General features: G+C 45.1%; 1 protein-coding gene across 4 annotated transcripts in view; it reads right to left on the bottom strand.

Moving 5' to 3' along the window:
- Positions 1-23,421, bottom strand: part of cux1b (cut-like homeobox 1b) — a 477,189-nt gene that overhangs the window by 370,466 nt on the left and 83,302 nt on the right. For all 4 annotated transcript variants that reach the window (XM_078422720.1, XM_078422717.1, XM_078422719.1 and 1 more), the window contains exon 2: positions 20,131-20,241. In XM_078422720.1, coding sequence (XP_078278846.1) covers positions 20,131-20,241 — 111 coding nt within the window. The remainder of the gene's footprint in view (positions 1-20,130; positions 20,242-23,421) is intronic.

Here is a 23,421-nt window from a genome sequence, read left to right as displayed (position 1 = left end):
CAGTTTTGTTTTAGCAATTATACAATTTTAATTTGAGAAGTATATTACAGAAAAATTAAGATGGCAATCTAATCTAATAATTAATATACTTTCATTTGAACATTTCTGGAATTATTAACTGCATCTTCAGTACAAGCAGCAAGAATTTTTTTATATTTTGTTTCAATAGCGTAATCGTTTTAAAGACTGATATCTTTGTGTGGTATTCATCTGTGTATTGACGATTCAATTTATCTCTAGAATTTATTTGAGAAAGACGATCTTTGACTGTGAAAGATTTAATTGCTCTTTAACAGTAGTAGAATCTTATATTGTTTTAATACTATTCAGTTTCCATACATAGAGCACTGCACAGGGCGAATCAAGATCATTAACTTAATCACTATGATCAAGCAAACTAACAACTATACATACAGCAGTGAAGGACGAATGTCACAATATTTCTTTATATCCGATATTTATGATCTAATTCAAGGAATATATATTTTAAACATTACAAAACACCTGCAATAATTGCAATAAAAGTAGGCTGATGTATGTTGTACATAGGCCATATGTAACATAAAGAGTTCTACAGCTCTTCCGGCAAAATAATTTTTAATACTCCTATTTGTATTATTCTTTCTATTACAATCATTTAGATTTTCGCTTGGTGCTCCCAATGTTTTGATTTTAATTAAAATTACATTATGTTCAAAGATTAAAGTGATGGGCGGCACAATGCCTGCAGCAGTAGAGTTCGATCATGACTAGGGGTCGTGTCTGTACGGAGTTCGTACGTTCTCCCCGAGACCTGTGTGGGTTTCTCCGGGATCTCTGGTTTTCTCCTACACTCCAAAGACATATAGATTTGTAGGCAAAATGGCTTGGTATAATTGTAAACTGTCCCTAGTGTGTGTAGGATAGTGTTAGTGTGCGGGGATCGCTGGTCGGCGCAGACTCGGTGGGGCCAAAGAGCATATCTCTAACTAAAAACTAAAACTAAACAAAGACTTTCACTGTAACACCAGTACATGGAGATGACAAGTCCAGCAAAACTACAGAACATGAAACAGTACAGCACAGGAATGGGCCCTTCAGCCCACAATGTTTGTGCCAAACATGCCAAGTTAAACTGATTTCATCTGGCTGTACTTGATCCATATCGCTCTATTCTCTGCACTTCTGTGTGCCGATCTAAAAGCTTCAAAAGCCACTGTCGTGTCTGCCTCCACCACCACCCCTGGCAATGTGTTCCAGGCCCCCATCAGTCTCTGTGTAAAAACATGCCCTGCACATTTGCATTAAACTTGTCTCACCTGATACCTACGCCCTCTAGTGTTGGACATTTCCACCCTGGGAAAAAATGTCCTGACTGTCCACCCTGTCTATGCCTCTCATAATTTAATATCTCCCTTCAACTTCCGACATTCCAGAGAAAACAATCCAAGTCTATCCAAACTCTCCCGAGACCTAAAATCCTCTAATCCAGGCAGCATTCTGTAAACCTCCTCTGCATTCTCTCCACAGCCTTCACATCTTTCCTGTAATGGGGCAACCCAGAACTGATGCCAGAATATGAATCTGAAAACAGAGAAGGCTGGAGACACTTAGCAGCTCAGCAGCGAGAAGGAGATTTAACGTCTCGGGTTAATGACGTTTCATTCCAACTGCAAAGATGAGAAAACAAGTGTGTTTGAAGTTGGAGGGATGGAGACACTTGGGGGAACGTCAATGATCAGGTGAATACCAAGAGATGACACAAGTGCTGTGATGTTGTCAAAGACATGGTAGTTAAGGCCTGTCAGCAAGATAAAGGAGATAGAGATCGACTTCAGAAGTGAAACCGGGGGGCCTGCCCCACATTGGTCATCATGGATGTGGGGGGTTGAATGATTCTATGTCCAGTAAATCACTGCCTCACATGGAAAGACTGCATGCAGGCCCTGGAGGATGGGAATGGAGGAGATAATGGGTGTTGCTTTTCTTACTGTAACTTGGGACAGGGTCAATGGAAAAATAATCCATATTGTTGGAAATGGAGGATGTACGAGCATCAACAAGAAATAGTTCCTTCTGAATGCTGGAAATAAAAGGACAGGTAGAAATGTCAGAACTTTGGAAGGAAATCTTTTCATCCATTGCACATAAGTTTAGTAAGTTTGATAATAAGGGAAAACAAAGGAAATCCCATTATGAACCTGGAAGAGGGGGAAAGGATTGAGTGTACATGAAAAGAAAGACATGGCATAGTGTTTTGTCCAATGTGATGGAAGGGATTCCACAGTGTACGTTAGTAAGGATGTACTCAGATTAAATAGGAAGAGATTTGGTAAAGAAAGTGATGTAAAAAATAATAAATGGTGCATCTCCAACAAGAATCCAGAGTAAGAATTAGGAGTAGGTAGAATTTCTTCATTAAAAAAGGCTGAGCACATTCAGACTTCTTCAATTGGAGCATTGACGAATGAGAGATGATCTGACTGAAACATAAAAGATTTGGAGGGAGTTTTCCGAGGGCTCTTGAGGAGACTCATGGGGAGACTTGGAGGTCTTGAATTTTTGCAAATCATAACCGGGTGGCGCCATACGATGGCAGCCTCGCCAACAGTCTGCCTCGTCTTTTTCTTCTTTTGTTTTTAGTCTGTTTTTAAATGTATGTTTTAGTGTATCTTTAGTTTTGTATTATGTAGCTGGTGGCGGGGGAGGGGGGGGGACTTTTTTGTCTCTTCCTCGACGGAGATGCAACTTTTTCCGTATCGTATCTCCGTCCACACTGTGGCCTAACATCGTGAAGCTGGCAGTCCCTTTGCTGGGGATTGACTTCGGAAGCTCCAACCGCAGGAGCCTGCGGACTTAACATCATGGGGCTTGTGGTCCCCTTGGTTAGGGATCAACTTCGGGAGCACCAACCGCAGGAGCTTCACCGCCCCGATCGTGGGAGCTTCGATCGCCCCGACTGCAGATGGTTCGACTGCCCCGACCGCGGGAGAAAAGGAGGGAAGAAGATAATACGTTATTGCCTTCCATCAAAGTGCGCTGGGGTGGATGTTTATGTCAGTTTTATGTCGTTGTGTGGCTCGCTGCTTTTTCAGTATGACTGTATGGCAAATCAAATTCCTTGTATGTTTTGACATACTTGGCTAATAAATTAATTACAAATTCCAATAACCAAAAAGAGCTTTGGAACAGAATACATTCAAGGTAGATGAGCTCTACATGGAAGTAAAGGATTGTGAATATATAGAAAAGCGGAAGCGAGCCCAAGATCATGAGCTATAATCTTATGTCAAATCAGAATAGAGTCATGTTCCTTTCAAAAACCCTAACCCTTCCACAAGCTAGTCATCATTCACAACCTCAGAAAACCTTCTGAACAAACTCACAGAGGTGCCAAAACTGGTCTCAGAGTCAGTCCCTCTCAAAACCCTTGCACAGGTCATTCCTCTGCTGACACATGCCTCTTTGCTGTCCACATCTACATGACGAAAGTCAGTAAAGGCTTGGCGGAAAACCTCAGGTTTGTGGTTCATGTGACTTTGACATTTATTTAGGGCAAAAAAGGGTAATATTTAGCTTTGCCAAAGTGTTGACACTGACTCTGCCAGGCATACCAGTCAGATTCTGCATTGTTAATGCAGGGACACAAGTTTAAATCCCACTAGGCAGCCACAGAACCTATATTTAAATTAATTATTGCAAAATAAAACCATCTGGTTTATTTCATGGAAGAAATCTGCCATCCTTACGCAGTCTGGCCCCTATGTGATCGTAGCACCACCGATGTTGTCTGAACACCTACGCTTTTGCTAAACACCTTCGCTCGGTCCGCCTTGGCCTATGTGGTCCCCTGGTTGCCAATCATTTTAAATTTCCATTCCCATTCTCACACTGACCTTTCAGTCCTGGACCTCATTCACTGCCAGAGTGATGCCACACGCAAATTGGAGAACAGCACCTCTATTTTGCTTGGTCACCATTGGTATGAATATTGATTTCTCTCATTTCTAGTAACCCTTGCATTCCCTCTCTCTACATCCCTCCCCCACCCTAGTCGCCCTGCTAATTTCACTGTTCATATCACTTCGTTATCACCTCCTCCACAGAGAACAATGGACCATTGGTGGGCTCCTTGGCCATTGGTGGGGCTCTGATTTGTTCTGTACCTTTTCATACTCTAGTTTCCCTCTCCCCTGACTCTCAGTCTGAGAAGTGTTTCGACCTGAAACGTCATCCATTCCTTTTCTTCAGAGATGCTGCCTGACCCGCTGCTTTAACTCCACCATTTTGTGTCTATCTTCGGTGTAAACCAGCATCTGCAGTTCCTTTTTACACAATGTTAACTGTCTCCTCAATTCAGGAGCAATTAGGGCAGCAAATGCACGTCACAGTGGCGCAGAGGTAGAATTGCTGCCTTGCAGCACTAGAGACCTGTGTTCGATCCTGACTACAGATGCTGTCTGCAAGGGGTTTATACGTTTTCCCTTTGTATGGATTTTCTCTGGGTGCTTTGTTTCCCTCCCACATTCCAAAGACGTGCAGATTTGTAGATTAATTGGCCTGTGTAAATTGTCCCTAATGTGTAGGATTATCTAGTGTACGGGCATTCGTTGGTCGGCATAGACTTGTTGGGCCTGTTTTCATGCTGTATCTCTAAACTACACTAAAATGCACGTTGCCTGAACAAAACTTGCTGCCACAAATGCCCTTACACGGGGGGGAAGCCTCCTGTGCACAGTCTTCTTCAGAAACGGTCAGTATGGCAATGGGAAGGGGAGTCAAGATGGTTACCAACTGGGGGCTCCTGCAGGCCTCGGCAGAACAAGTGCATGTTTTCGGGGAAACAGTCGCCGAGTTTACACTTGGTGTCGCCGATGTATAGGAGGTCACATCAGAAACACCAAATGCAGTTTGACTTCCCTTCCCATTCAACCATTTTAACTCCCCCTCCATTCCACACTGACCTTTCTGTCCTGGGTCTCCTCCACTGCCAGAGTGAGGCCAACGCAATTTGAAGGAGTCTGTTTGAAAACTGTATTATTGACCAACTGGGGATTGCTGATGATACTTCAAAGATTTATTTCAATGAGTTGTTTGTCAAATATAAACATATATACATCAATGATTTAAATAGAACCATGTCATAAGGTCATATGGTCATACGTGACAGAAACAGAATTAAGCCATTTGGCCCATCAAGTCTACCCCGCCATTCAATTATGGCTGATCGATCTATCTCTCCCTTCTAACCCCATTCTCCTGATTTCTCCCCATAACCCCTGACATCCGTACTAATCAGGAATCTATCTATCTCTGCCGTAAAGATATCCATTGACTTGGCTTCCACAGCCTTCTTTGGCAAAGAATTCCACAGATTCACAACCCTCTGACAAAATAAATTCTTCCTCATCTTCTTCCTAAAGGAATGTCCTTTAATTCTGAGGCTATGACCTCTAGTCCTAGACTCTCCCACATTAGTGGAAACATCCTCTCCACATTCACTCTATCCAAGCCTTTCATTATTCGAACTATGTGGATTGATTAGTAACATTGCCAATGACACTAAAATTGGTGGAGTTTTAGATAGTTAAGAATATTATTAATGGTTCGAGGCAGTGAGGCTATATAGATAGAGCTGAGTAATAAAAGGGGATGATCACCTTGTTGGGAGTATACTACAGGCCCCCAAATTGCCCATGGGAATTGAAGAGTTAATATGCTAGGAGAATGTAGGCAGCTGCAAGACTAATAAGGTTGTCATGGTTGTCATGATTTTAACTTTCCTAATATAGACTTAGACAGTCACAGTGCAAATGGATTAGATGGGGTGGAATTTGTCAAATATATTCAGGGGAGTTTCCTTAGGTAATATATAGCGGGCCCTTCATGGGAGAGGGCAAAGCGTGATCTCCTTTTAGGAAATTGGGAAGGACATTTGACTGTTGTGTTTGAAGGTGAGCCTTTTGGGATCAGTGATCACTGTTCTATTAACTTTAATATAGATATATATAAAGACAGGTCAGGCCCTTGGGTCTCGACCCGAAACGTCACCCATTCCTTCTCTCCCGAGATGCTGCCTGACCCGCTGAGTTACACCAGCATTTTGTGTCTACCTTCGATTTAAACCAGCAGTTAAAATTCTGAATTGGCCATTGCTAACACCAGTAAACTGGCTCTTCCAAATGCTTAAACATCTCGCAACAGATTACAGCAGATTTTCAAATCCTCATGCAGCAACCTAGTTAAGTATTCACTCTGCAGTTCTCCTTAAAACTCTACATAACTTCACAGAAATTATATTTCATAGGAAACTGATTAGGTTTCCAAAATAAACTGCTGACTGAAGGAGAAAGCTGGTGGTGAGTTAACTATATTTAGTGTGCTGAGTGCTGAAATCCTGATATCTGGGGAATATTTTGTGCTAAGATCAGAAATCCTACGCAGCGGAATGAAATGGGATAGAGTTTGATTCATCAGAATTCTGTATACTTATTATGTTCATTTTTTGTTCCACTTTTTTTTTTGCCATCATCGTTCCCAAAATACACCTAATTTTGCTTAGTTTGTGGTTTCATACTTGCTTCTACTTCTGTCTCAATCACAAAAGTTGATAGATTGGCGCACCCAGAACTTCTAGAACTATTCCCGATCCTTCTTCATTCATGATCTCGCATTTCTCCAACGGGTATCTGAGAAATCTTCATGCAAAACGTATGTTGAAAGGCTGGAGCGATTGGGCTTGTATACACTGGAATTTAGAAGGATGAGGGGGGATCATATTGAAACATATAAGATAATTAGGGGATTGGACACATTAGAGGCAGGAAACATGTTCCCAATGTTGGGGGAGTCCAGAACAAGGGGCCACAGTTTAAGAATAAGGGGTAGGCCATTTAGAACGGAGATGAGGAAGAACTTTTTCAGTCAGAGAGTGGTGAAGGTGTGGAATTCTCTGCCTCAGAAGGCAGTGGAGGCCAGTTCGTTGGATGCTTTCAAGAGAGAGCTGGATAGAGCTCTTAAGGATAGCGGAGTGAGGGGGTATGGGGAGAAGGCAGGAACGGGGTACTGATTGAGAGTGATCAGCCATGATCGCATTGAATGGCGGTGCTGGCTCGAAGGGCTGAATGGCCTACTCCTGCACCTATTGTCTATTGTCTATTGTCTATTGACCCTTCGGACCAACTTACCCAAGCCGACAAAGATGCCCCATCTACACTCGTCCTAGAATTCAGTGAGATTAAGCTGTAGACATTAGAGATACAATGTGGAAACTGGCCCTTCAGCCCATCGAGATTGTGCCATCCTACACACTAGGGCCAATTTTCAATTTTAACTAAGCCAATTAACCTACAAACCTGCACATCTTTAGGGTGTGGCAAGAAACCGGAGTGCCCGGAGAAAACGCACAGAGAGAATGTACAAACTCCGTACAGACAGCACCCATAGTCAGGATCGAACCTGGTTCTCTGGAGCTGTAAGGCAACAGCTCTACTGCTGCACCACTGTGCTGCCCAAAGCTAAGAACTAATGGTTCAATGTGCTCTTTGTCATCTGCCTGTTGGTCAGGAAGAGTGATTGTTCTGGAGGATTTTTCCTTTTGGTTTGCAAAGTACGTTAAAAGCAGCATTTCCCCACTTTCTGTTGCCCCAGCCATGGAGGTTCAGTTCATAAATACACAATACACAATGGTAATCATCACTAGGAATCATATATCTCATGTGAAAGAAGACAAATCCAACTACATAGCGTTCTCTCAATAATATCATGGCCCATCCAAGGTTAGTGCTCATGAATTGGGTCCCACATCTTGAACCTGACTAACACAATATTTTAGACACAAAACACTGGAGTAACTCAGCGGGACAGGCAGCATCTCTGGAGAGAAGAAATGGGTGACATTTCGGGTCAAGGCCCTTCTTCAGACTGGTTAGTGATAAGGGAAATGAGAGATATAGATGATGATGTAGAGAGATAAAGAACAATGAATGAAAGATATGCAAAAAAGTAACGATGATAAAGGAAACAGGCCTTTGTTGGGTGAAAACGAGAAGCTAGTGTGACTTGGGTGGGGGAGGGATAATGAGAGAGGGAATGCCAGGGCTACCTGAAGTTAGAGAAATCAATATTCATACCACTGGGCTGTAAGCTGCCCAAGTGAAATGAGATGCTGTTTCTCCAATTTGCATTTAGCCTCACTCTGACAATGGAGGAGACCTTAGGACAGAAAGGTCAGTGTGGGAATGGGAAGGAGAATTAACAAGTGTTTAGCAACCGGGAGATCAGATAGGTTCAGGCGGACTGAGCAAAGGTGTTCAGCGAAACGATCGCCCAGTCAACGTTTGATCTCGCCGATATATAAGAGTCCATATCTTGAACAACGGATACTGTAGATGATGGAGGAGGTGCAAGTGAACCTCTGCCTAACCTGTCGGTCGGTGTCCCTGGACAGATTCGAGGGAGGAGGTATAGGAACAGCAGTTCACAAATATTACAAGCAGCCTTTTTTACTTAAGGTACATGTATGGATATGGACACAGATATTATTACATATTATTGCCTTTGTGTATGGTATGCAAAGCAAAGAGTTTCACTGTGATATGTCAAACGTGATAATACCGAATCATTCATTCATATGGTGTTCAAGAAGCCTTTCGGTGCGTTGGCATCAGTAAAGGTATTGAGTATAGAGGTTGGTGTGTTATGTTACAGTTATTCTGGATTTTGGTGAGAATGCATTTAGAGTAATGTGTTGTTTTTGTTATAGTAATGATGTTAAGGTGGAAAGAGTGCAGAGAAAATTTACGAAGATGTTGCCAGGACTTGAGGGCCTGAGCTATAGGGAGAGGTTAGGCAGGCTGGGTCTTTATACGCTGGAGTGCAGGACAATGAGAGATGATCTTATAGAGGTTACAAGATCATGAGGGGAATAGAGAGGGTAAATGCACTGTCTTTTACCCAGAGTAAGAGAATCAAGAATCAGAGGTCATAGGTTCATGGTGAGAGGAGAAAGATTTAATAGGAACCTGAAAGCAGGCAACTTTTTCCACCACAGAGAGTGGTGCGTGTATGGAAAGAGCCACCAGAGGAGGTAGTTGAGGCAAATACACTTGAAAACTATTTGAACTAGTGCATGGATAGGAAAGACATAGAGGGAAATGGATCAAATACGGCTACTGGGACTCATGTGGATGGGGCATCTTGGTCGGCATGGGCAAGTTGGACCGAAGGGCCTGTTTCCATGTTATAACCATATAACCATATAACAACTACAGCATGGAAACAGGCCTGTCCGGCCCTACCAGTCCATGCCGACCATTCTCCCTGACCTAGTCTCATCTACCTGCACTCAGACCATAACCCTCTAATCCCCTCCTATCCATATACCTATCCAATTTACTCTTAAATAATAAAATCGAGCCAGCCTCCACCACTTCCATCGGAAGCCCATTCCATACAGCCACCACCCTCTGAGTAAAGAAGTTACCCCTCATGTTACCCCTAAACTTTTGTCCCTCAATTCTGAAGCTATGTCCCCTTGTTGGAATCTTCCCCACTCTCAAAGGGAAAAGCCTACCCACGTCAACTCTGTCCGTCCCTCTCAAAATTTTAAAAACCTCTATCAAGTCCCCCCTCAACCTTCTACGCTCCAAAGAATAAAGACCCAACCTGTTCAACCTCTCTCTGTAGCTTAAGTGCTGAAACCCAGGCAACATTCTAGTAAATCTCCTCTGTACCCTCTCCATTTTGTCGACATCCTTCCTATAATTTGGCGACCAGAACTGCACACCATACTCCAGATTCGGCCTCACCAATGCCCTGTACAATTTTAACATTACATCCCAACTTCTATACTCGATGCTGATTTATAAAGGCAAGCATACCAAACGCCTTCTTCACCACCCTATCCACATGAGATTCCACCTTCAGGGAACAATGCCCAGTTATTCCCAGATCCGTCTGTTCCACTGCATTCCTCAATTCCCTACCATTTACCCTGTACGTCCTATTTTGATTTGTCCTACCAAAATGCAGCACCTCACACTTATCAGCATTAAACTCCATCTGCCATCTTTCAGCCCACCCTTCCAAAAGGCCCAAGTCTCTCTGTAGACTTTGAAACTCTACTTCATTATTAACTACACCACCTATCCTAGTATCATCTGCATATTTACTAATCCAATTTGCCACACCATCATCCAGATCATTAATGTAAATGACAAACAACAGTGGACCCAACACAGATCCTTGGGGTACTCCACTAGACACTGGCCTCCAACCTGACATACAATTGTCAACCATTACCCTCTGGTATCTCCCATTCAGCCATTGTTGAATCCATCTTGCAACCTCACTATTAATACCCAACGATTTAACCTTCTTAATCAACCTTCCATGTGGAACCTTGTCAAATGCCTTACTGAAGTCCATATAGACAACATCCACAGCCTTGCCCTTATCAATTTCCCTGGTAACCTCTTCAAAAAATTCAAGAAGATTAGTCAAACATGTTGTAAGACACTGTGAGATTTTTTTTAAACGTTATAACACAATGGTTAGGAGTATTGTGTGCAGTTCTGATTAGCTCACTGGAGGAAAGATGTGACTGCCTAGAAGTTATATGAGTGGATTGCGCTGGAAAGATGATTGCACTGGAACGAAATGATTGCACTGGAACGATATGATTGCACTGGAACGATATGATTACACTGGAGCGATATGATTGCACTGGAACGATATGATTGCACTGGAGCGATATGATTGCACTGGACAGCAGTGCACTGGAATGATATGATTGCACTGGAATGATATGATTGCAGTGGACAGGGTGCTGAGGAGTGTAACCAGGATGTGGTCCAAGTAGAATGTTTCAGTTATGAGGAGACAATAGATAAGCCATTTTTTTTGCAGCAGACGAGGTTGCAGGGGGGCCTAAAATCGAGTCATAAACAGTTTAGAGTGGATCAGAGGAAGAATATTTTCCCCCAGAGGGTGGCCACAATCTGCAACATGAGGGGATGGCGGAGGCAGGGACTCTCACAACACTTGAGTATCTGGATGAATCACCAGGCAGCATCTTCAAAAGGAGAGGGAGGGTCGACATTTTGTGCCCTAATGCAGGTCTCAACCTGACATAGTGAACATCCCACTGCCTCCGCGGATGCTGCCTGCCTGCTGTGTTCTTCCAGCAGTTTGTTTTTGCTTAGTTTATATATACGTTTGATGGTCAGCACAGCTGGAAGGATATGCATCTACTCCATGAGCGCTGAAGGTATATGGGCCTATACCATACTGCATGACTCCATGAGTCACCTCCAAATCATCAGCAAACTTAGATAAATTACACACCCTTTTAACTAAATCAGTAAGATATATTGTAAATAGCTGAGGAAGTACTCCAAGGCCCCCCATTGATTACAGCTTACCAACTTTAAAATTCTCCATTTACTGTTTTCCTTTGTCAATAAATCCTCAAACCACAATACTTTTATTACCCTTAACCATATTCGCTTTTATGCAGCAACCTTATGAGATTTATGTCACAGATCCAATCATGGTCCACCCATCTGCTTTCCTATATTTATATTGCAAGCTATGTGCTTGCAGAAAAAATCATCTCTGCATTTTTCCATCTATTTCTTTCATGGAAGGTGATTGTGAGCAGCATCTTGAATCGCTGAAGGAATACTTGTGGAAGTGCTTCCACAATGCTCTTGAGTCGGGAGATTAACGATTTGCACCCAGCAAGAACGAAAGAACGCAGATATATTTCCATGTTGAGATGATCAATCACTTGGAAAAGAACATGCAGGTAGTAGTCATACTTCCGCTGCACTGCTCAAGAAAACAAGAAAATGATTGATCTTCTATTTCAAAATGTTCTTTACATATTCTTCGATCCCTTTAAAATCCAGGTCTATTGAGCTCTCACTAATCCCATTTTCCTGTATTTAGCCCAATTCCCTCTGATCCTTTTATCCATGTACCCGGCTTTTTAAATGCTGCAATTCTACCTGCCACTACGACTGGGTGGCACATTAGGGCAGCACCTTGGCACAGCCGTAGAGTTGCTGCCATACAGTGCCAGGGGTTAGATCCTGACTTACGGGTGCTGTCTGTACGGAGTTTATACGTTCTCCCTGTGACCGCGTAGGTTTTCTCTGGTGCTCCGGTTTCCTCCCACATTCCAAAGACTTACAGGTTTGTAGGTTAAGATAGAACTAGTGTATGGGTGATCACTGGTTGGCACAAAATGCTGGAGTAACTCAGCGGGTCAGGCAGCATCTCTGGAGAGAAGGATTGGGTCTGAAGAAGAGTCCTCGACCCAAAACGCCACCCATCCATTCTCTCCAGAGATGCTGCCTAACCCGCTGAGTTACTCCAGCATTTTACATAGAAACATAGGAACATAGAAAATAGGTGCAGAAGGCCATTCGGCCCTTCGAGCCAGCACCGCCATTCATTGTGATCATGGCCGATCATCCACAATCAGTAACCCGTGCCTGCCCTTCTCCCCATATTTCTCGATTCCACTGGCCCCTAGAGCTCTATCTAACTCTCTCTTAAATCCATCCAGTGATTTGGTTTCCACTGCCCTCTGTGGCAGAGAATTCCACAAATTCACAACTCTCTGGGTGAAAAAGTTCCTTCTCACCTCAGTTTTAAATGGCCTCCCTTTATTCTAAGTCCCCTGGTTGTGGACTCGCCCAACGTCGGGAGCATTTTTCCTGCATCTAGCTTGTCCAGTCCTTTTATTATTTATGTCTCTATAAGATCCCCTCTCATCCTTCTAAACTCCAGTGAATACAAGCCTGGTGGGCAAGGACATGTGGGCCAAAGGGCCAGTTTTCTCGCTGTATTTCTAAAACTAAAACTAAAACATCTTTTGGCACCAAGTTCCATCTATCCACCACCGCATATATGAGAAATTACCCCTCAGATCTCATTTAAATATTTCCCCTCTCACCTTAAACCTATCCCTCTTCAGAGAAAACGGCTGTGACAATCAGCTTTATTGAATGCCCGTCATAACTTTATAAACCTCTATAAAGTAACTTCTCAGCCCCCTCAGGGAAAATAGTTCTAACTCATCTAATCTCTCCTTACAACTAAAGCCTTCCATTCTAGACATTATCCATATCGTGCGGCAACCAGAACGACACACAATATTCTAAGTGTGGCCTAACCGATGTCTTGCACAGCTGCAACAAGATGTCCCAAGTCTAATACTCAACACTTCTGCCTATGAAGGCAATCTAAACGCCTTCTTCCCTATCCTATCTACCTGTGGCACCATTTCCAGGGAGCTATGAACTTGCTGCTCATTGAGCCCATTAATTGGCAGATTGAGAACAGCTTCTTGCTGAGGCCTGAAGGCCAATGCTTGAGGGAAAGTGCTGAGGGTTTGACTTTTGTGGCTTTGACAAGGATGGTGAAATAAGGTGAGGCATTTTCCTTTCACAAGTTCCACTTGTGCTAGTGCAGTGAAAATGGCAGTTAGGGCATTGGTGTGCTCTGCCTGTAAGTTGTGGGAAGTCGGAAACACTTCCAGTGCCCTGAGGGTTACACCTGTGGAAGCTACACCCAGCTCCCAGCTCAAAGGCAGCACGGTAGCGCGAGCGGTAGAGTTGCTGCCTACAGCGCCAAAGACCTGGGTTCGATCCTGACTCTACGGGTACTATCTGTACGGAGTTTGTACGTTCTCCCCGTAAACGCGTGGGATTCTCTGGGTGCTCCGGTTTCCTCTCATACTCTGAATACATGCAGGTTTGTAGGTTAATTGGCTTTTTTAAAAATTGTAAAATTGTCCTAGTGTGTAAATAGTGTTAGTGTGTGTGGTGAGTGTTGGTTGAGCAGATTTGGTGGGTCAAAGGCCTGTTTCAATGCTGCAGCGTAGTTAAAAATAATTTCTAAAGCTGCAGCTCCTGACTGTCTGCCTGAGGGAACTGGAGCTGTGGCTGGACAAGCTTAGAACATAATAGATAGGGGTGATAGTGAGGTGGTCACACCTAAGGTGGCAGGCAGAAGGTAGGTGGATGACCACTGAGAAAGGGACCAGGCGAAGAATGGCAAATGCCCTGTGCTGTTGCCCCACCAAACAAATATATCCTTTTGGATATCATCGGAGAAATTACATTCAATTTTAGGCCGATGAGCCGCATATCAGTAATATGATGGCCAATGGGCAGGATTCTTCGAGATAGGATTTCCACCCATTTGGAAGAGAACGAGGGTAATTAGGGGCAGTCAGCATGGCTTTGTATGGGAGCAGGTTATGTCTTATGAACATGATCGAGTACAGTGACTTGGTCATATGGATTCATAACCAGCTGCAAGAAGACAGTGGTTATAGAAAAATAGTAGTAGTCGAAGGGTGTAGTGCCACTTTCTGGAGGTTTATGACCAGCGGAGTTCATATACATGTATATGTACACACACACACATATATACAGTATACAATTACACATCCACTTATACACATACACATATACAATTATGCATACAAACACACATACACACATATATATATATATATGTATACACACACATATATATATATATTTGTGCTCAAGACATTTATAAGTCAACTAGACCCAGTGGCCCCTTTGGGCCAAACCTCTCCTGCATTGGTGAAGCACTCTCTCCTCCCCCACTCCCCTCTCCCCCCTCCTCTCCGCCGCTCCCTCCTCCCTCCCCCATCCCCCCCCTCCCCTCCCTCCCCTCCCTCCCCCCCCTCCCCCCTCCCCCTCCCTCCCCCTCCCCTTCCAACCCCCCCCCCCCCCCCCCCCCCCCACCCTCCTCCCCCTCCCTCCAAATAGCTGCCTGGATTCAATGATACAAGGAGAGATTGGACAATCTTGGATTGTTTTCTCTGGAACATCAGAGATTGAGGGAAGACCTGATAGCAGTATACAAATTTATGAGAGGCAGAGATAAGATAGATGGTCCGAAGCAATTTCCCTGGCTGGAAATGTCAAACACTAGAGGGCATAGTTTTATAGGACTTTAGTTAAGTGGCATTTGGAGTATTGCATGCAGTTCTGTCGCGTGTTAGAGGCAAGATGTGGAGGCTTTGGAAAGGGTGCAGAGGAGAGTTACCAGAAAGTGCCGAGATTAGGGGGTATTAAATACAGGAACAGGTTAGACAGACTTGGATTGTTTTCCCCGGGATGCCGAAGGTTGTGGGGAGACATGTAGAAGTATATAAAATTATGAGAGGCATAGTTAGGGTCGTAGTCAAAAACTTTTTCTCGGGACGGAATAGATTTAAGGTGAGAGAGGAAAGTTCAAAGGAGATGTGTGGGGTGTTTTGTTTTATGCAGAGGGTGGTGAGAAGCTGGAATACGCTGCCAGGGTAGAGGCAGATACATCAGTGGCATTTAACAGTCTTTTGGATAGGCACATGGATATGCTGGGAATGGAGGGATATGGATTATGTGCTGGTCATGGCCTCATGTTCCATACAGACAATTTGTGCCGAAGGTCTTGTTCCTGTGCTGTATTGTTCTAAGTGCTATAAATGATTGATGAAGGCAGAGTCGTAGATGTGGGCTATATGTATGTTAGCATGGTAAGTTAGTCCAGAAGGTTAAAGCGCATGGGATCAAAGGTAAACTGGATAATTGGGCCAAAATTGCCTTGGCGATAAGAGGAAGAATGTAATGGTGGAAAGATGGTTGTCTGATTGGAAGTCTGTGACGTGGTGTACTGCAGGAATTGGCAGTGGGACCGTTGTTATTTATGATATATGTTAATGGTTTGAATGTGGATGTAGGAGGCACGCCAGCATTTTATGATTGCAGATCATACCTGCAGACTAAGTTGCAGATAACAGATAAATTGATGGTAAAACAGCAAACTGCTGGAGGAACCAAGCGGGTTGAGCAACATCCGTGGGGTAAAGGAATTGTCAATGTTACGAGTCGACACTGCACGAGTTCCGATCTGAAACCACAACTATTCCTTCCCCCAATAGATGCCGCTCGGCCTGCAGACTTCCTCCAGGAATCTGTGTTTTGCTCCAAATTCCAGCCTCTGCAGTCTCTCTTGCATCAAAATTGGTGATGTGCAAATAACATGGAAGGTTGTCTGTGGACCATCTGGAAAGTTGAGCAGAGTATTGGCAGATGGGTGTTTTCATTCAGGACACCGCACATATCGCCTGGTTCCATTTCACGTTCACTTTTTTCTTAACTCTCCTCTATCCTCTGCAAAACTTTATAAGACTGACGATAACAATTTCCTACACTTGAGACAGATTTCCTTCTTTACCCTGATCAGACCTTCAATTTTCTTTGTTAACCAAGGTTCCCAAATCTTACCCTTTACAGACGTACAGATTGAATCCTCAGTCTGAAGAAGGATCTCGACCTGAAACGTCATCCATTCCTTCTCTCCATAGATGCTGCCTGTCCCGATGAGTTACTCAGCATTTTGTGTCTATCTTCGGTGTAAACCAGTGTCTGCAGTTCCTTCCTACACACTGACTGAATTCTTACTGTTTCACTTTTTAAAACCTTCCACTTATTGGATATTGGTTTCCCTCTTGCAGGTGCCCCCAATCTACTCTCACTCGGTCCCATTTTGTGCAAATGAAGTCAGCCCTCCTTGAATTTAAGACCTTAACTCTCGGTTCAATCCTACCCTTTTACACAACTACCTGAAAGCTGACCGAAATGTTGTCACTGTTTGCATAGTGTTCCTCCATGGACATTCCCACCACTTGCTCATCCTCATTCCCAAAAATAATAAACAATTGGCCACATTAACTACCTGCTGCACTGATACGTTAGTTTACAGCGACATTTACACAAGGACTTAATGTCCCATTGAACAACATGAACCCTAGTAAAACATCAATTGTTTTTGCAACAAAAATTGATAGCCTCATACTTTTCCATTTGTCCTTCTGTGCATTCTGTGCTCACTCACTTGGTTTGTCTCTGTTCCCGTGAAATCTATCTGACCTGCTCACATTCCACCCAGTTTTGCATCATCAGCAGACTTGGAAATCTTACATCTGGTCCCTTCAGCCAAATCAAAGGTTCAAAGGTCAGTTTATTGTCAATTAAGGTACAGTAAAACTCGAATTACCATACAGCCATATTAAAAAAAGCAACAAGACACACAATTACATAAAAGTTAACAGAACCATCCACCACAGCGGATTCCCCACATTCCTCACTATGATGGAAGGCAAAATAGTCCAACTTCTTCCTCTTTATTCACCCATGGTCAGGGCAGTTGAACCGTCCGCAGCCGGGTAGTTCACAGCTCCCACAGCCGGCGATCGATAAGCCCCCCACGTCGGGGCGATCGAAGCTGCCGCGTTGGGTCGCGTCGGGGCGATCGAAGTTCCCGCGTTGGGATGATCGAAGTTCTCGCGTCGGGGCGATCGAAGTTCCCGCGTCGGGGCGATCGCAACTCCCGCGTCGGGGCGATCGAAACTCCCGCGTCAGGGCGATCGAAGCTCCCGCGTCGGGGCGATCGAAACTCCCCGCGTCGGGGCGATCGAAGTTCCTGCGTTGGGGTGATCGCAACTCCCGCGTTGGGGCGATCGAAATTCCCGCGTCGGTGCGATCGAAGCTCCCGCGTCGGGGCGATCGAAGCTCCCGTGTCGGGGCGATCGACTAGCCCGCCGCGTCGGGGCGATCGACTAGCCCGCCGCGTCGGGGCGATCGAAACTCCCGCATCGGGGCGATCGAAACTCCCGCGTCGGGGCGATCGAAGCACCTGCGTCGGGGCGATCGAAACTCCCGCGTCAGGGCGATCAAAGCCTCTGCGTCGGGGCAATCGAAACTCCCGCATCGGGACGATCGAAACTCCCGCGTCGGGGCGATCGGAGCCTCTGCGTCGGGGCGATCGAAGCACCTGCGTCAGGGCGATCGAAGCTCCTGCGGCTTGGAGCTCCCGAAGTCGGTCTCTTACCAGGGACCGTGAGCTCCACGATGGTAAGTTCACAGGCTCCCGTGGTTGGAGCTCCCAAAGTCGGTCTCCAGCAAAGGCCGCCAGCTCCTCGATGTTAGGCCGCAGTGCGGACGGAGATACGATACGGAAGCTAAGAGATTTATAAAAGTTTCCCCCGACCCCCACCATAAAACAAGCTAAAGAACACTAAAACATATTTAACACACACTAAAAACAACAACAAAGAAGGAAGGGACTATTGGTGAGGCAGCCACCAGAATAGATTGGAGCCAAACACTAATTCCTGCTTGAAATGAGAGTGCATTAACTCCCACTCTTACATTTCTACCTGTAACCAACGTCAAATCTTAACTAGTATTACCCCCAATTCCAAATGCTGCAACTGGATTCACCAAACACCTGGGTGTCACCTTATGAAAACCATTCTGACAACCCAAAAATGCCACGCGTGCACTGACCCCTTCTCCTTTACTCGTGTTTTTGAAATGGTAACACAAACTTTAGACATTCTAACCAGGGGAAAGATTATCTTTAGATCTATCCTGTCAAGCCATATAATTTATAATTTTCGATAAAAGCACCTCCCATTCTGAGCATAACAGTACAGGCCCAGTCTGTTCAATTAACCTTCATGTTATTACCATACATTTCCATCATCAATCTTCAGTGCTAGGCAAGTATATACTGCCTTTGGCAAGTATACAGATGCTCCCTGCCTTACGATGCTTCGACTTTGCAATGGTGCAAACGGTAGCGGCCCGTAGAGAGCCGCAGCTCGCTTCCAGCCACGTGATCAGGTGTATTAAATGCATTTCCACGTACGATAGTTTCAATTTACAATGGGTTTCTCAGAACGTAACCCATCATAAGTATCTACTGCCTTTGGGAGACGGATCTCAACACAATATTCAACATGCAAAGGCGCCAAGGATCTACACATCTTTGGAACACGATATACTCCTACTTTTGAGTTCAAATCCTCTTGCCATAATCCAAATAGCATTGTAAGGCAGCAACTCTACCGTTGTGCCACTGCACCAATGTGATAAAACTCTTTCTACCAATACGCTACTCATCTTACCAATTGATCTTTGGATGTACACATTTATTCTCGTCTTTGCCCTAAATGATATTTTTTAGGATGTCATTTTTCTTTCTGAAATAAAGGTGGTACTTGTTTTTTTTTAATCAGTCAGACCTTCCAATATCAAGACATTGCGCAATCATAATTAATGCAGTCAATTCCACATAACCCTAAAATGGAAGCCACCTGGTCCAGTGGATTTGTCTCACTACTTTAACTCTAATAATATTAATTGTTTTCAGTTTGTCCTCGATTACTTACTGTTTCTGATATGTCTTTAGACTTTCCTACGTGTAGATAGGAACAATGCATTTATTTCATATCTCCACATTTTGCTTATCACCTGAAATGGTATTTCCCATTTCATCTTCCAAGAGAATTTTTTGCTACATCTGTTTATATATTTCTTGCTGGCGTATGCTGATATCCAGCACTTTCATGAAAAGAGGAAAGAATAGGAGAGGCAACTACCAAAAGCAAATTTCCACCTTACTCCTGGGTCACAAGTATGTCCTGGGGCTGAAGAATAAATGCTCCACTTTCACTGAAACATGTGATAAGTACGAAAGCTACTGATGAAGAAATGGAGGGGGTGGCATTCAAAGCACAGTATGAAGTCACAGAAATGTACTCCCAAAACCTCTGAAACCCCTCAACATTTCTTTGTATAATCGTGCGACACGGTGGCGCAACACTAGAGTTGCTGGCTTACGGCGCCAGAGACGCGGGTTTGATCCTGACTGCGATGCTGTCTGTTTGGAGCTTGTACCTGTGACCGTGTGGGGTTTCTGCGGGTGCCTTTCTGTGGGTCATGTGCTTCCTCCCACATTCCAAAGACCTACAGGTTGGTAAGCTAATTGGTTTGAAATTGTACATTGCCCTAGTGTGTGTGGAATAGCGTTTGTGTGCAGGGATTGCTGGTTGGCACGGACTCAGTGGGCCAAAGAGCCTGTTTCCGTGCTGTATCTCTAAACTAAACTAAACTGTAGGTTTTAAATATGTGAGTATTACATATCCATAGACAGAAACTTGATGGCAGCACCAAAATATCAAAATACATCTTCAATGCCAGATGGTGTAACCGAACCAATGACTCAGTGCTCTTCATAGACTAGAAGATGCAACAGCTCCACTTTACCCACCTCTGGCGTGCTCTTCTTAAATTCTCGACTCTCATCAATAAGTCGTTTTCTGGACTGTTCACTCTCATCCTGTCGATTGGCCAATACTGTGGCAGTAGCATCAAGTTCTCTCTGTTGAAAGGGAAGGGAAAACAAGTCAGAAACTAGAAGATAGAAACATGAAGCTGGAGTAACTCAGCGGATCAGGCAGCATTTCCAGAGAAAAGGAATAGGTGACGTTTTGGGTCGAGACCCTTCTTCGGACACAGAAACCAGTGCTGACTTTGTGCATCTAACAACAAAATATCTTGTGGAGAAGCAAGGGAGATAAGAAATTAGCCTCTAGTTTAATTACACAGAAGGTGAATCCTGAAAGTTAGCTCATCTCACATTGGCAATATTAAAAAACATTACCAATTGCATCTGTCTGCCTTGGCAAAGAAACTGAATTTGGCTACCTTCAATTTAAACCAGCGTCTGCAGTTCTTTGCTACACATGTACCCAGTCCTGTTCCACTGTAAATTATTCATACAGGAAGATCACTTCAAGTGGGATCAGCATGGCAGGGGGCCATCCACCATTCATTCACACACACACACAGCCCCCCCCCCCCCACACACAGCCCCCCCACACACACACAGCCCCACACACACACACAGCCCCTCCACACACACACAGCCCCTCCACACACATACAGCCCCACACACACACACAGCCCCACACACACACAGCCCCCCCCCCACACACACACACACAGCTCCACACACACACAGCCACACCCACAGCCTCACACACACAGTCCCACACACAGCCCCACACACACAGCCCACACACACACAGCCCCATACACAAACACACACCCACAGCCACACACAGCCCCATCCACACACAACCCCCCACACACACACACAGCCCCATCCACACACAGCCACACCCACAGAGCCCCCCCGCACACACACACACACCCACACACAGCCACACACACACTGCCACACCCACACACACAGCCCCACACACAAACACACAGAGCCCCCCGCACACACACACACCCACACACAGCCACACCCACACACAGCCCCACACACACACACAGCCCACACAGCCACACCCACACGTACAGCCATAGCCACACACACACACACAGCCACACACACACGCACCCACACAGCCCACACACACAGCCACACCCACACGTACAGCCACACCCACACGTACAGCCATAGCCACACACACACACACACAGCCACACACACACGCACCCACACAGCCCACACACACAGCCACACCCACACGTACAGCCACACCCACACGTACAGCCACAGCCACACACACACACACAACCACACACACACACAGCCACACACACACAGCCCCCCACACACAAACACAGCCCCACACACACAAACACAGCCCCACACACACAGCCACACACACACACAGCCGCACACACAGCCACACCCACACACACAGCCCACACAGCCACACCCACAGCCCTACACACACAGCCACACCCACACGTACAGCCGCAGCCACACACACAGCCACAGACACACACAGCCACACACACACAGCCACACACACACACAGCCCCCCCCACACACACACAGCCCCACACACAGCCGCACGCACACACACACACCCACACACACAGCCACACACACACACAGACACACGTCTAGTGTCAGGGCCTGCCACATGGGCACTTACCCATGACTTTGACTGCCTTTGGAGTTGCAGAACCCCAGTACAGAGGTGACACTACCGTTAGAAACTATGGATAAATGGGAAAATAATGAGAAATGTGTCTGACAGACCGAATGTGTCAAACAGAATGAAAGATATCCAGCCCCTTAGTGGGTCTCTTGTTACACCAGACGCATGCAACATTTCATCAGATGCATCGTAAAATATTTTAAATAATTCAGAGAAGCAGGAGGTGATCACCTGTACCAAATTACTTGCTGACAACAGCAGTATACATACCCAAGAAAGATTTCAGTGAGAATAGTCAGAGTCACAGAGTCATACGTGAAACAGAAACTTACTGTGAGAACCACTCTACTGTCCAAGGAAAACAATCTAATGGACTGAAACAGTAAAGCACACTAATTGCACAGTATCTTCCACATACATTTCATGCCCCTACCAATGAAGGCAAGCATACCTTCTTCACTAGCATATTGGGCTGGCCCATTTGCCTGCAGTTGCCCCAGAGCCTGCTAAACCTTTACTTTCCATATATCTGTCCTGGACAGACACAAAATGTGGAGTTACTCAACGGGTCAGCTAGCATCTCTTGAGAAAAAGAATAGGTGATGATTCGGGTTGAGACCCTTCCTCAGACCGTTTCAACCCAAAATGTCACCTAATATGCAGGGATCGCTGGTTAACAACCTATCCCTAAACACCTCCAAGACCAAGGAGCTGATCATTAACTTCCGTAGATCACACAACGGGGAATACGCCTCGATCTTTATCAATGGGGACAGTGTGGAGAGAGTGTCCAGCTTCAAGTTTCTGGGCACTCACATTTCGGAGGACCTAACATGGTCCAATAACACTGCTGCGCTGGTCAAGAAGGCGCAGCAACGACTGTTCTACCTAAGAACACTGAAAAAGTCTGGTCTACCCCAACAGCTGCTGACGACATTCTACCGCTGCACCATAGAGAGCATCCTAACGCATGGCATCCCTGTGTGGGTACCTCAGCTGCACGGAGGCAGAGAGGAGAGCTCTTCAGCAGGTAGTCCATAGAGCTCAGAAGACCATCGGAACACAGCTACCAGCCTTGGAGGACATCTACAACACAAGATGCCTCAGAAAAGCCACCAGCATCCACAAAGACTCCTCACACCCCTGCAATAGTCTGTTCGAAATTCTACCATCGGGCAGACGATACAAGGCCTTCTACGCCCGCACCTCCAGACTCAGGAACAGCTTCATCCCCAGGGCCATAGCTGCTATGAACCGGTCCTGCTGAGCCGGATGGTCACATCTCACAGTGAACCGGCACAGACTTACTTGAACTTTATACTGTTTTAAAACTGTTTCTAATTTTGTTTTACTGGGTTGTATAAATTTATACTGATTAGCTAATTAATTTATTGCATCGTATGGGAGGCGCATTCCCAATCTCGTTGTACCCCTGTACAATGAAAATAAAGATATATTGTATTGTATTGTCTGCATGGACCTGGTGGCCTGTTTCCACACTGTATCTCTAAACTAAACTAAACTAAAGGTAGACACACAATGCTGGAGTAACTCAGCGGGTCAGGCAGCATCTCTGGAGAGAAGGAATGGGTGATGTT

The sequence above is a fragment of the Rhinoraja longicauda genome, chromosome 26, assembly GCF_053455715.1.
Source record: "Rhinoraja longicauda isolate Sanriku21f chromosome 26, sRhiLon1.1, whole genome shotgun sequence".
Taxonomy (NCBI): domain Eukaryota; kingdom Metazoa; phylum Chordata; class Chondrichthyes; order Rajiformes; family Arhynchobatidae; genus Rhinoraja; species Rhinoraja longicauda.
Note: the sequence above shows the minus strand (reverse complement) of the source record. Positions and strands in the feature narration are given on the sequence as shown.